Source organism: Oncorhynchus tshawytscha, linkage group LG13 (assembly GCF_018296145.1).
Source record: "Oncorhynchus tshawytscha isolate Ot180627B linkage group LG13, Otsh_v2.0, whole genome shotgun sequence".
Classification (NCBI taxonomy): Eukaryota; Metazoa; Chordata; class Actinopteri; order Salmoniformes; family Salmonidae; genus Oncorhynchus; species Oncorhynchus tshawytscha.
In genome coordinates this window covers 70,831,540-70,844,853 of record NC_056441.1, presented here as the reverse complement: position 1 = coordinate 70,844,853, position 13,314 = coordinate 70,831,540, and the positions used below count along the sequence as shown (strand labels likewise).

The 13,314-nt window shown below is 45.7% G+C and overlaps 1 protein-coding gene across 2 annotated transcripts in view; it reads left to right on the top strand.

The window, feature by feature from the left end:
• LOC112265630 (serine/threonine-protein kinase ULK2) overlaps positions 1–11,643 on the top strand; it is a 46,329-nt gene extending 34,686 nt beyond the window's left edge. Inside the window, exons 15-26 of one of the 2 annotated variants that reach the window (XM_024443145.2) lie at positions 2,374–2,520; positions 4,281–4,429; positions 4,549–4,632; positions 5,483–5,730; positions 5,847–6,028; positions 6,117–6,226; positions 6,575–6,718; positions 7,144–7,358; positions 7,458–7,636; positions 7,863–7,981; positions 8,151–8,444; positions 8,860–11,643. In XM_024443145.2, the coding sequence (XP_024298913.1) occupies positions 2,374–2,520; positions 4,281–4,429; positions 4,549–4,632; positions 5,483–5,730; positions 5,847–6,028; positions 6,117–6,226; positions 6,575–6,718; positions 7,144–7,358; positions 7,458–7,636; positions 7,863–7,981; positions 8,151–8,444; positions 8,860–8,924 (1,936 nt within the window). In that variant the 3' untranslated portion in view covers positions 8,925–11,643. The remainder of the gene's footprint in view (positions 1–2,373; positions 2,521–4,280; positions 4,430–4,548; positions 4,633–5,482; positions 5,731–5,846; positions 6,029–6,116; positions 6,227–6,574; positions 6,719–7,143; positions 7,359–7,457; positions 7,637–7,862; positions 7,982–8,150; positions 8,445–8,859) is intronic. The other variant, XM_024443146.2, reaches the window with a different exon arrangement.
• The last annotated feature ends 1,671 nt before the right edge of the window (positions 11,644–13,314 follow it).

Sequence of the window (13,314 nt, the reverse complement as noted above, 5' to 3'; positions counted from 1 at the left end):
AGCAATATATTCATGTCAAAATCGATTTGATTTGTGCTTATATTGTGTAGATGTCTCAGATAAATGACTACTGTGTATCCTAAACAACCCAGACTAGGCAGGTCTGTGGTATAAGAATAGATCTCTTACACACAGGAAATCGCTGTGGGCAAACGTCACGGCACCTCAAATGACTGTCTCATACACACAGAGCAGAGACAGAAACACCACTTCTCCCCAAAGTCACTTCCTCCTCTCCTGTGACCCCACACTATCTCTCTCTGTTTGTAAATATCCTGCAGCATGAGAAGGCTCTCCACCCTCATCTATCACTCTTTTTCTTTTCGCTCCCCCTGTTCCTCTCCTTGTTTCTCTCTTTGTAAATAGCCTCCAGTAATACTGTTTTCTAATGCTCTGTTTCTCTCTCCCTGTCTTGTATCCACACTCATTTGGTCTATTCCTTGCTTGTTTCCCCCTGTCACTCTCTCCGCAATCATATAGCTGCTTTCCTCCTTTCTCACCATCTATCTATATTCATCTTTGGGGTGATAGTTTCTCTTCCCCCTCTTTTCCCTATCACCCTACCCTGACGCTTAAAGAGATCCTCCAAAGTGTAGAGTATACATTTTTACAATATGTTACGAATTTGTAAGTACTTAAGATCCTGGACTGCGTCTTTAATTCTCTCTCTTCCTGTCCCTTTCCCTCCCCTCTCTTCATTCTCTTTCCCTTGTTCCCTGGTTGTGCTGCCATGTGGTTAACACTCAGCCTGTCCTTCTGTGACCTGTCTTTCTGCTGTGAGGTGAGGAGCTAGTCTGTATGAGTGCCAATAGAGTCATTCTCTATTCCTGGAGGATCCCACCCCTCAGTCGGCTCACATCACCTCAGCTCCCCTTACCTCCCACAGTCACTTGTTTTTCCCCTGTGCTCTGTCTGTCCTTAATCGATCCCTGGGCCAGGGAATGCAAGGGGGGGGAGGGAAAGTGCAGAGAGACAGCGCCACTACTAAGGATGAATATGAAGAAAAGAAAGGAGGAAGGGAGATAAGGAGAAAGAAAGAGCAGCTGCCCAAAATGAATGAGGAGAGGGCAACGAGCAGAGACAAAGAAAATAGAAAAAGAGTATTTAGAGAGAGACAGAGGGAGTGCACACAGAGGAGAGGGAAAAGACAGTGCTGTGTTTCCATTCCCCTCTGGGTAGATGCAGTAAAGACAAACAGATTCCCTCTCTCCTCTCAAAGAAGATGGTCATGACTGACATACAAACTGCCTATTGTTAGGGAGAGCATCGTGTGTAGCTCCAGTGTCCCCATTAGCTTCGTTTGTTAGAACACATCAGCTTTTCACAACCTGTTCTGGGGAGAAATGAATGTGTTAAACTGAATGACTGCATGGGGTAATACAGTGCACTGAGGTTCTAGAATAAACCACGGATATGCCACTTTCGTAAATGCCACTTTGATGAACCTTTATGGCCCTTTTTTACTTTTGGTTGGAACTAGAAATGTCTTACCAAAAACTTTGTCAATGTGTGTTGTGTTAAAATGTGTTTCTTTGCTTCTCGGAGTGGAAAGCAGACAAAGAAAACCCTCTGTCTTTGTCTGTGTGTTGCTGCTGTACAGGACAGATGGATGGTCGTGTGCCTCACGTGTATCCCTCGGTCTATTCCCTTTCTCTGGTCTACACCCTCCCCCGCTAACCATCTTATTACATAATGCTGCTACTGTTAAATCTGCCCTGTTCTATAACATTTATATTCCTCCTCCCCTTCCTCTTTTTCTCTTTTTCCCTTTTTCATTCTAAACCCAAGTCAACCCTCTATGGTTGACCCGTGTATGACTTTAGCTCAGGGAACATTTTGGACCAATGGAATAACAAAGGCATGTAAATGAGGCCAGCTTTCTTTCCTCCTGTCCCTCTGTCTGATAGAAAGGAGGTGGGCTTAGCATGTGCTATTGGCTGAGCTCTCAAACCACAGTCTCTTCCATAACTCCTCCTCTTAGCACTGACTGCTCCCCACTGATTGGGCAGACACGTGTGTGTGTGTGTGTGTGTGTGTGTGTGTGTGTGTGTGTGTGTGCGTGTGCGCACATGTGTGCAATGGCCCTGCCACCTCTGGGTTGGGCCAGCCCCCTTCTTGCAGGACTGAAGTTTAGTTACTCCCCCAGCCTCAGTTGAATATGCCATATGTGTAAAAAATAAAATTAAAATAACTCTGAGACATAGCCTAGCTAGAAACTTCTAGTCAGTTCTATTTATACAAATGCTGTCTCAGAAGGACTGAAGTATTTTTTTAAACATTAATTTCTATGGGTGCCATCATTCCTGAACAGATGGTGCAGAACTAGCAGACAGACTGGGTAATGTTCCTGCTCTTCCCCCTTCACCACTCCAGGCAGCCGCAGACCACCGGACAGACCCCCATGGTGTCCCCCCGGGCAGAGACTACCCCCATCCCTGTGCCCACCCAGGTGCGGAACTACCAGCGCATCAAACAGAACCTCTCCAACAGCCCCACCACCACGCTCTATGGCTCACACAGGTAAGAGACTGGGAGGGTGCCACTTTCCTGGGGGTTCCCTGAAGTACACCTGAGACTAGTCTATCTTGTTGTTTGATCTCTGATGACTAACCTTTGGGTTTGGAAAATTCCTCTTCAACTCTGTCAGTTATTGCATCAGACAATTAAGTTTCATCAGTTCAGTCAGTGGATATTGCTTGTGTGTTGTAGTGGAGGGAAGTGCTTTTTTAAAATTTATTTTTATATATATATATATCACACCTTTTATTTAACTAGGCAAGTTAGTTAAGGACAAATTCTTATTTTCAATGACGGCCTAGGAACAGTGGGTTAACTGCCTGTTCAGGGGCAGGATGACAGATTTGTACCTTGTCAGCTTGGGATTTGAACTTGCAACCTTTCGGTTACTAGTCCAACGCTCTTAACCACTAGGCTACCCTGCCGCCCCTAGGCATATATAGAAAGGGAGGGAATACGAAAAGGTTTCGAATCTCCTTTCGAGGCAAATTAGTTTTATTGTTGTGCTTCTATTGACTGTTGTGAGAGGAGATAAGAACATTGCCACAGGGATTAGTATAAAGTTCCTGTGGTGTTTTTCCAATGAGACTTACCCCCACACCAGTGGGCAGCCAGGGTTTTATGTTAATGTGAGCTCTAGTGTTATTGTGTTTCCATCAGGAGTGTGACACTAGAGGTGGTGAGAAGAATCAAGACTGTTGCTTTGCAAGAATGTGTTAATGTTCAGTGTTATGTAAATGCATGCTGAAAAGTACCCAGGGTCTTACCTTGGCTCCAAGTTACAGCAGGCCCGCCGGGAGCCATGTCCCAGTGAGACATGGGTACCGGCCCAGATAGATGGAAACAGAAAAGTCTGAGCCTTTTGGGTAAGCTACTGGGGTAAATCCTCAATGGACATGCGGCACTGGAGTAGCCTAGCTCCACAGTGAACCCTCAACTCTACACCCCCTACTTACCCTCACCACAGGGCCCCAAAGCCTGGGCAGCGGGTACTGAGTAGCCAGCCTCTCCAACTGCTGACCCTTGGCCCTGGGTCTGACTCTGAGTCCACCAAGGAGGATTAAGCTGTCTGTCACAGACCGACTACCCTGTCCCTTGACCGTGTCTGGGCTAGTTAACAAGTTAGTGCTAACAAGAAGAGATGAATGCAGAGAGCTAGCAGAAAGACAGTGTGCAGACATCTCAGGGGAAGACTGGCTTCTATATGTGCCCGGCTGCTGCCTACGCTTTCTCTGTTCGCCATCTTTAAAAAAAAAACTCCATACATCTCAAGAGAGGAAGTGGAGAAGAAAGAGTGGAAGAGTACTCGCTATCAGTACAACAGTTTTTTTCGCGAGGATAGGCTAACAGCTGTGTTTTGAAGTCCTGTGCTTGCAGCGTGACAGGGTTGTCTTGGCAGCAAACTGACGGTCGCTGAATAACTCAGGAAGTTTAAATTAGAACCAAGTGAAAAAGGCAACCTTTAGACACTGAGCTGAGGGAATGGAGTCTAGCTAAGCTCATTGCCAAAATGTTTATTAAATGTTAATGTTTTCAGGTGTTTCAGAAAGGTTATTTCATGATAAACATGAAGGATAGTGGTTGGAAACTAGAGCTTCGCTGTAAGCTGAAAATAAGGGTGTTCAAGAACTGTTAGACAAGTAATGAAGCTTGGTGGTGTTGGTTCTGGTGGACTAACAATGAATGTGTCACATTTTTGGTATGTATGTTCTGTATATTTGTGATATCTAAACCTCCATTGTGTGTGCTTGTGGTCTATGCAGGTCTGGTACAGTGAGGCGGTCCAACACCAGTCCCATGGGTTTCCCTAAGGTTGGCTCTGGGTCCCCCAGCTCTGCAGACTGCAGCCCTCAGATGACAGGCAGACGTCTCTCTATAGGCAGCTCCCGCCCATACTCCCCCTCACCTCTGGGTAAGAACATGCCCCAACTTGTCCCCGTCTCTTATCATTCAACACTCCTGGCATCATAATTCATTTCACATTGAAACTTTCTCATTGAAACTGCATTAATATGTCTGTTTTTCTTTAAGTGGGCACCATCCCAGAGCAGCTGGGTCACTGTTGCTGTGGACACCCTCAGGGCCATGAGTCCCGCAGCCGCAGCTCCTCAGGAGGTGAGTTCAGTAGACCGACAGACATACAGACAGACAGAACAATGCTGGGTTTACCAAAAGCATCATGGCACTAAAATCATCTTAATTCCACTGAAACTAAATATGATCTTAGTGATATTATGCTCTGGGGAAACACAGCCCAGGATGACTTTTTAAGGAGACAAAGCCAGCTACAGAAGTGTTTACATGTTCTTCCCTCTCTCCCTTCCTCCCCGAGGCGGATGTTTATGCCATGAGTCAGGTTATTTTTTTGAGTAACAGGTGTTCCATTAACGCTCTGGGAGGGAGGTTGTGTGTATGGGAGTTCCACCCATCCACACAGTTTTCACAAGTGTGTCACTATCGGAGTCAAGGGGCCAGTATCCATGGCAACCCCAGTGACATAGGTGTGGGACTTACCCTGAGCAAACCAGTGCAGATACAGTTAGTACTTAGTCTCCTTTAGAAAACTTGATGACCTACTAAAGAAAAAAACAGAAGTTTCAGGGCTCTTTGAACTTCTCAGCAGCAATCCTGTGAATGAACAAGACGCTCATAAAAACAGGAACCTAGTGGCCCTTTACTGCTGCTATTTTTGACTTGGTTTACAGTGGAAAAATACACATTTCAAGACTGTAGAGCCATCTAGTGGTGAATTTTAAATCTTCTATAGATCAGTATGTGCTAACGCCACTGACACTACTAACACTAATGTAACTAATACTAACACTAATGTAACTAATACTAACACTAATGTAACTAATGATCGCCACTAAAACAATTATTAATGTGACATTAACTGATTAATGTTAATTTTACATTAACTGATAAAAAAATGACTTGTATGAATGACTCTCTGTGTCTCTTTTAGGTTCTCCAGTGCCGTCGTCCCAGTTACTGGGTGGTCGCCTGCAGAGTGCCCCCACCCTGACTGAGGTCTACCACACCAGACAGAAACTCCACAAGCAGCTGTCAGACCCCACCCAGCCCTCCACCTGCAACTACCCCCCCAGCCACTCCCCCCACCTGGGTCGCCCTGGCAACCTGGGCACCTCCCCCCGCTCCTCTGATTGGCTGACGAAGTCACCTCTGCCCACAATCATTGGCTCCCCCACCAAGGTCGGTTGAGTTGATAACCATTTTGGCATTTTTTAATCATTAGCCTAATTCTGTTTTGCTACGGTGTGTCCTACTTACCACAACCAGTAACTGTTAACCTCTATGTCCCTGTTCAGCCCATCTCAGCCCCATTTAAGATACCTAAGACGCAGGCGTCCTGTAACCTGATGGCCCTGGCAGACAGTCCCACACCCACTAAGACCCTGGCGGACGCACGGGACATCTGTGCCCACCACTGTACCCCCTACCCCAGTGGACGCCAGTCTGCCCCTGAGGCCAGCAGGACCACATTTGGCAGGTAAACGGTGCACTGTTGTCTTTTTCTCTGTCTCCTCATTCTCTCTGTGTGGGTAATATATCTCTTATCAATGTGTTTCTCTCCCCAGGTCTGTCAGTACTGGCCGTCTGTCTGAACAGCCAGTCAGAATCACTCTAGGGGGACAGCCCTACCAGGGAAGCACAGACAGCCTCAACACAGAGCGGCCCATGGATACAGGTAAATACACACACACACACACACACACACACACTGTCTTAGTTTCATCCTCCCAGGTATAAATAATGGAACAGATGTTTTTACCATTGATTAGAAAAGAGCTGGAGACTGAAAATTAGTTGTGAAATAACCTAGCTGGTAAACTGACCTGGACATCAATGGTTTAGTAGATAATACTTACCCGTTGTCCCAAAGAACAACACAAATACAAACACGCACCAGTCTCTCTGCTTTATGGATTCTCGCCCTGCATGGACTGCTTGGATTGGCTGCTCTGACAGGACCTTCCTGTGTAACAGAGAGCTTGATTGGCTTAGTGTGAATGACCGCCCCTCCCTCCCTCCCTAGCACCAGCAGGACCGTTTGGGCTGGCTCAGCCTCGGGGCGGGGCGGCGAGTCCCCGGACCGTTCTCTTCACCGTGGGCTCGCCCCCCAACAGCAGCACCCCCCCTACCTGCAGCCACTTGGGCACCCGGCCGCGCACCACCTCAGGTGAGACCACTCACTGCATCAGCAGCTAACTGCTAGGCTAACCGCTTGCTAAACCCCACTTCCCAAAGCTACACCCTCCAAGCTAACCTGCTAACGGTAATTACTACGACTCTACTCAATGTTTCCTACCTGGAGTGAAGTGACTCTGTGGTGGTGGTTCCAATGCCCTGAGATACAAAACTGCTATTTAGTGGGCAGTCTCTCTCCCTCTCCTTGTGCTGTTCATCTTAGTGGGTACTATCAATAATACTCTGTCTCAGTGGGCTGAACTTTGTTCTGGAAAATGTTGTAATTTTGTTAATCTGAAATTCTCTATTCAAATTCAGCCAATGAAAGGAGCAATCAAATTATGCCAAAGTGATAGGCCTACATATTGACACATCAACAACAAAGTTATCCTTGCGCTCTCTCTCCCTCTCTCTCAGTGGGCTCCAACAGTTCGGCAGGCTCCCTGTGCTCCACCAGTGGGCGGGTTTACGTGGGCTCTCCTCCGGGCATGGCCATCGGGGCCTCTCCCCCAGGGGGTGCAGAGGCAGGTCCCAGCAGCCTACGCTATATCCCCTATGGTACCTCTCCCCCCAGCCTGGACGGATTCATCACCTTTGAGGCCCCAGAGCTGCCTGAGGAGACACTCATGGAGGTGGGAGAGGGGGCCCTTTGTGTGTGTGTGTGTGTGGCATTTCTATTTGCGCACGTCTTTATGTAATATCTGACCTGTATCATGTGTTTGTGACTACAGCGAGAGCACACAGACACTCTGATGCACCTACGGATGATGCTGTCCTTCACCGACTGTGTGCTGGAGATCGCAGTGGTGCGAGCAGGAGGGGGAGACCTGGGCGTATCGGCTGCCTCCCTCTACCCCCCCCAGGAGAGTGTGGTAGTGGACCAGATCAGCCAGCTCAGCAAGGAGTGGGGGTAAGGGAGAGACTAAAAATGGGGGGATGGGGTTCACAGTTTAACTGAAAGTATTCTGGTTTTAGTTTGGACCCAGACCTGTAGCATTTCATCATAGTGAGGCACAAAAACACCAGTTTCATCACAATTTAAATGATTGTTGTAAAACACAATTATGACGTTTTTAAGAAAGAAAAGCCATGGATGCCGTATAGGTTAGTAATGTGTGCTGTGCTACCCTCTACAGGCAGGTGGAGCAGCTGGTGCTGTACATGAAGGCTGCCCAGCTCCTGGCCTCCTCCCTCCACCTTGCCAAGGCCCAGATCAAATCAGCCAAGCTCAACCCCTCCAGCGCCGTCAAGCAGGGTAAGACAAATGTCCCCGGACATTGGCATTACAGTGGCATTACACTATAGTATTTATAAACTGCATACGAACTTAAAACACTTAAAATACATGTATAATACTTAGATATCATTTATTTTTATTTGAGCATAACTAACTTTCTCTCCCCCTTCCTCACCCCCTTCTTCAGTGGTGAAGAGTCTGAACGAGCGTTACAAGAGTTGCATCTCCCTGTGTCGGCGGCTCACAGACAAGCTGAACCACTTCTTCTCAGACAAGCAGCGCTTCGTAGACGAGATCAACAGCGTGACCGCAGAGAAACTCATCTATAACTACGCTGTGGAAACGGTGCAGTCTGCAGCTCTGGATGAGATGTTTCAGCAGACAGAGGACATAGCCTACCGCTACAACAAGGCTGCCATGCTGCTAGATGGCCTGTCCAAGATCCTCCAGGACCCTGCAGACATCCAAAATGTGGCCAAGTGTAAGTATCCACATGCTGTCCTTAACTGTAGACTGAAGACCAGTCTGTTTCTGCTATGCCATTGTTATGTCATGTATGGCCAAAGCACAAATCCATCTGACAACCAGGCTCCCCCAACAGGCTCTGTCAGAGACCAGACAAGCTCATCACATTGTAGCAGAGACTCTGGTGTAGTGGATATGAATATGGACAGTCAAGTGTGTTAACTAGAGTCTCTTGTGAAAAATCCCTTTTGACCTCTTATCTTTAATCAGCACTCACAGGTTTACTTGAACCACTTGGTCCAGCTCTGAGCTTATTTCAGATGAGGTTTAGAGTGCACTGTGCTTCTCTGAAAGTGTGTGTGGCATGGTAGCCAGGTCATTGTGACATAGAACAGCAGCTACAGTCACTGTTGTTTGTGTCTCCTCAACAGACAAGGCCAGTGTGGACCGGAGAATCTCTGCCCTCTGCTACTGCACCGTCACACTGTACGAGTAGCAGACCACACACACATATCAGGGGCAGTTGTGACCTCTCTGTCCCCCTTCTCTGCCCAGAGGGACCACTCTCTACCCTGACAATAGAACATTGAGGACAAGCACGGAACCCACATGTTCCCTCATGTAGCAGTCCAAGCACCTTTCCGTTTGGATCTTTTTCTGAGTTTAAGGAAACAACACGGCAGATAGTGTTACACCTTCTTTGGCATCGCAGACTGAACGATGAAGTGCGTGAGAGATGATGCACACATTCACTACCAAAGATGATCAAATGATCCTGGAACTGAGACATTCACAGGACATGAACAAGACGCAGGCATCTTCTTGCGTGCTGTCTGTCAACCGAATAGAGTGGGACGGGGACACACAAACTCTACCCAGCTTTTTGTATCCGACTTGCAGGATTTTTACATTTTGTACTAGAAGAAAGAGATGGATATAAGGACAATCTATCATGGGCCCAGAGACTTATACACCCATGAAAAATACATATTTTTAATGCAAATCACAGAGGTTATTATAATGTAAAGGTTTTTACTCTGTATTAGTATTGCTGTTGGGATTATTTATTGTTTTGGAATAGTAGGAGGCTGTTGTGATGCCTGTCTGACATTGTCTTTAGTATTGAAGTGGAAGGAAGGAGTATATGAGATTAGTCCATTTAAAGGAGTATATGAGATTAGTCCATTTAAAGGCGTATATGAGATTAGTCAATTTAAGGGCAGTCAGTCTAGCCAATCCTGTAACAAATACACACACTCAAACGCCAAAACACACACTTTACAATACATGTACAAACAAGAACACACAGTTTTATACACAGGGAAGGAAGCTTGAAGAGCAAACAACCATGTAGATTTGTAATTAGATTTTTTTTTTTTTCATTTGTTAGCTGAAGCACTTTATTGTGAAAAGTGTGGGGGACACTTTGTCCTGACAGGTTAGGAAAGAGAAATGTGAAGGCTGTTAGTTGTAGCTCAGGTTGGTTAAACGGATGGGGGTGGGGGGGTTCTCTCTCACCCTCTTCAGCCCACAACACCACTTACCCTGCCACAGCTCTCCCTCTCATTGCTGCGCAACCTGCTCGCACACTCTGACTGTTAAATGTTGCTGTGGAAATGGGGTGAGGGGTCGTAAGAAACGTCCAGTCTCTACACATCCCACACCACTGGTGGGCTTTTAGAATAGTCTGGCAAGAAGAAGCCTGTGGTTGACAGAGAATCGGACTAAAATGTATGTTTTCTCTGCCCATGGAACTTTTAGTGTTGACCAGCACATGCCCCTAGGCATTTGGGGAGGAGGGGTTCCTGATCAGTTAACCAAGGGGGAACGCCCCTCTCCTGGGTGAATCAAGAGAAAACAGTCAAATTACTTGAGTAGTTTTCGCTAAATAATACAGAAACAAGCTTTTTTTATGTTCATACATGAATAACTAACTAATTTCCAAGTAAATTGATGTTTGCAAAAGTGTAAATATTTGTATGTTGTGCATGGGATTTTGTTTTCCTGAGTGAATGTGTGTGTGAGAGCACAGTGAGAGAGTTAGGGGGTCAGTGAGCAAGACGACGCCATTGGATGCCCTGCCTCTCGATCAAAGAGCACAAACATTTGTATGTACTTTTAACCACGCCTGCCACGGGTTCAAGTCAATCTATCCCCACTAGAGGTCCCTGGCACAGAGGAATGTGCCAATCACAAGGCAGCTGCTCCAAACATCTCCACACAACCTCTTCTTTCTACTAGGACTGTTCATATACTATACCGGATGGGGATTCTGTGTGGAGGGATCAAATCTACTGTGTTGGAAGTAAAGAAAGGCACTGCCTAGCATCCATTCAAGTCTGCTCCGCTCTCTCTCTCCACGCAGCCGCTGTGCTTGCAATGCAGTAATGTTAGTGAGTCTGCACACGTCAGGTATACAAAAGGCCAGTGATCAGAAAGTCCATTACAGAAGAAGAGCTGCCTCATAAGCCCAATTGAAAAGTGGGCAGACTCCTTTGATTTCCTATTGTACAAGTGTGAATAGTGTGTAAATGCCTAAACTTGCAACTGTTTGCCACTAGCTCTTTCTATGATGTACTGTTCCTTTTTTAGACATATCCAAGTTTTCTGTGGTTTATTTAGTTTTTGCTCTTGTGCCCTCTCCCTTTGCTCTTGTGCCCTCTCCCTTTGCTCTTGTGCCCTCTCCCTTTGCTCGTGAGCACTCTCCCTTTGCTCTTGTGCCCTCTCCCTTTGCTCGTGAGCACTCCGCACCACAAAAAGCCTTTTCTGCACACTGAGTGGAGGGAGAAGTACATTAAAACAATAGTCAGAAACTGTCTGAACTTACCAAATCCATGCATCTATTTATAGCGCTGTAGATTTAGGCCACACTTCCTCACTAGCAGTAGTTTATGAAGAATGGAGTACTAACGATGGACTGTTTCAGAGACGAACCATTGGTACTGAGCACCTGTTATATCCCGTAGAGTGAATGTATTCACCCTCCCAGTCATTTGCACCTCAGACTCTAGCCGAATGCATACAAAGTTACCAACCCTTGTGATGGTTAAGCCCCCCTCCCATGAACCGACCATGACAATGAAACTGAATATCCACACACCTATTTTTCAATGACAAATGTTGATGTGTTACTTGATGTGAGTTAAAGGGCATCTTTCTTTATGGAACTCTACAAATGCAGCCTTTGTTAATTAAAAAGAAAAGTTGGAACTACATGCATGGTCTGTATTTCATGGAAAATACTAATATAACATTTGTGGGTCTCTTATTAACACTAGAAAAGCCGAGCTTCGTGGGACCCCCATTTGAGCCAATGAGCAGTCATTTTCACTAACATTCACTAGATGGAGCCAAATTCCTGCTTCAAAATACTGTATGTTTCAAACCATATCAATCTCATGGACCATCAGTGAGTTAGGGTGGTTATATACCATTTAAGTGTGGTTACATTTCTCCAGCCCCATACCTTAGCTGGAGAAACTTTTTTATCATCTGTCTACCAATCAAGCAATCCCCATCCCTACAGATTCTGATAGCAAAACTTTCACCACAGATAGCATAATTAGCTACACAAGGGGCTCATTCACTGAACATCGCCTAATAAATGAACAGGATTCCAAAATCACACGGTTCTCTGTGGACCTATTCTAACTCTTCCAGCCACTTCACTATTCACTGCCAAATAGAAAGTGACAGCTAGGGAGGGATATTGTTTTGGGACTGTGTTACTGCCAATGTTTTTTGAGGACACAGTCACCATACTGTTTGTGGCAACCTTCTAATCTCACCTTCAGCTGTTTATTTTTACAGACCTGAACAAGTACAGTTAGAGGACAGATGCAGCCAGGTTCCCATATTCTGCTGACGACCACTTCTGCGAGATAAAAAAGGTAAGCCCACAGTTGAATAAACATATTGTTTTCTCTCTCAACTTCAATGTTTTTCATACCTGCCTCTTCATCTGTCTGTAGGTGTGTGTGTGTGTGTGTGTGTGTGTGTTGGGGCCCACACTCAGTCATCATACTGTGAAAATAATGAATGTAGCCCAGAACCCACAGGTGGACAGCGGGGAGCCCAGTATTGTGCTGCAGCAGATGTTGATCATAATTTCTCCCACTTGGCCTTCCCATCCCTCTCGCTTCCTCTTAAAGCTTTGTTACCACCCAGAGCAGAGCCCCTGTTGTTTATGTCTACATCAACCATTTGTCAGTTGCTATGGATGGCCTGCATCACCACATTGAGGCTGCAGTAAATATAAAGAACTAAAAGCATGGAATCCATTAGTCTGCATTATTGGGAACGTTTGCCATTGCCCAAACTAAACATGTAGGCTTTTATTACTTAGATTTCCTAAAGGCTATCTTATGATTTAGGCTAAAGGCTACATAACATTGTGAAATTCTGTTGAGCATTCCCTTAATAATAGAGGGTTTCTAGAATCTAGATAGCTTACAGTATATATCTATTTGGGGTTTCCTATTTTCCATTTTCATCACCAGCCACATTTTCCCTAAGGTGCTCAAGTACCACAAAATATTCTCAATTTATTTTAGCCAAAAGGGCTATATTTCCTAAAGCAGAACCCCATCATTGTCAGAGTAAAAACAGGCATCCTATAGAGTACCACAGTATGAGTCATAATACCCATAAAACCTAGCGGTCAATCGGGGAAATGGTTCCATTCGTTTTCCCGCAATTTTTTACTAGGGGATTTAAAGCACTTCAAATAAGGGCTGTGTTTTGTGTTGGCTTACCCTGCATGATGGTCTGATAACCTTGTAAATCTCTCTCTAGGACAAGGTGACATTTATCAATATGCACACACACGCACACACTAATTAGCTGCTAATGTGGCTATTATAATGAACTACATTTGACAAGATGAT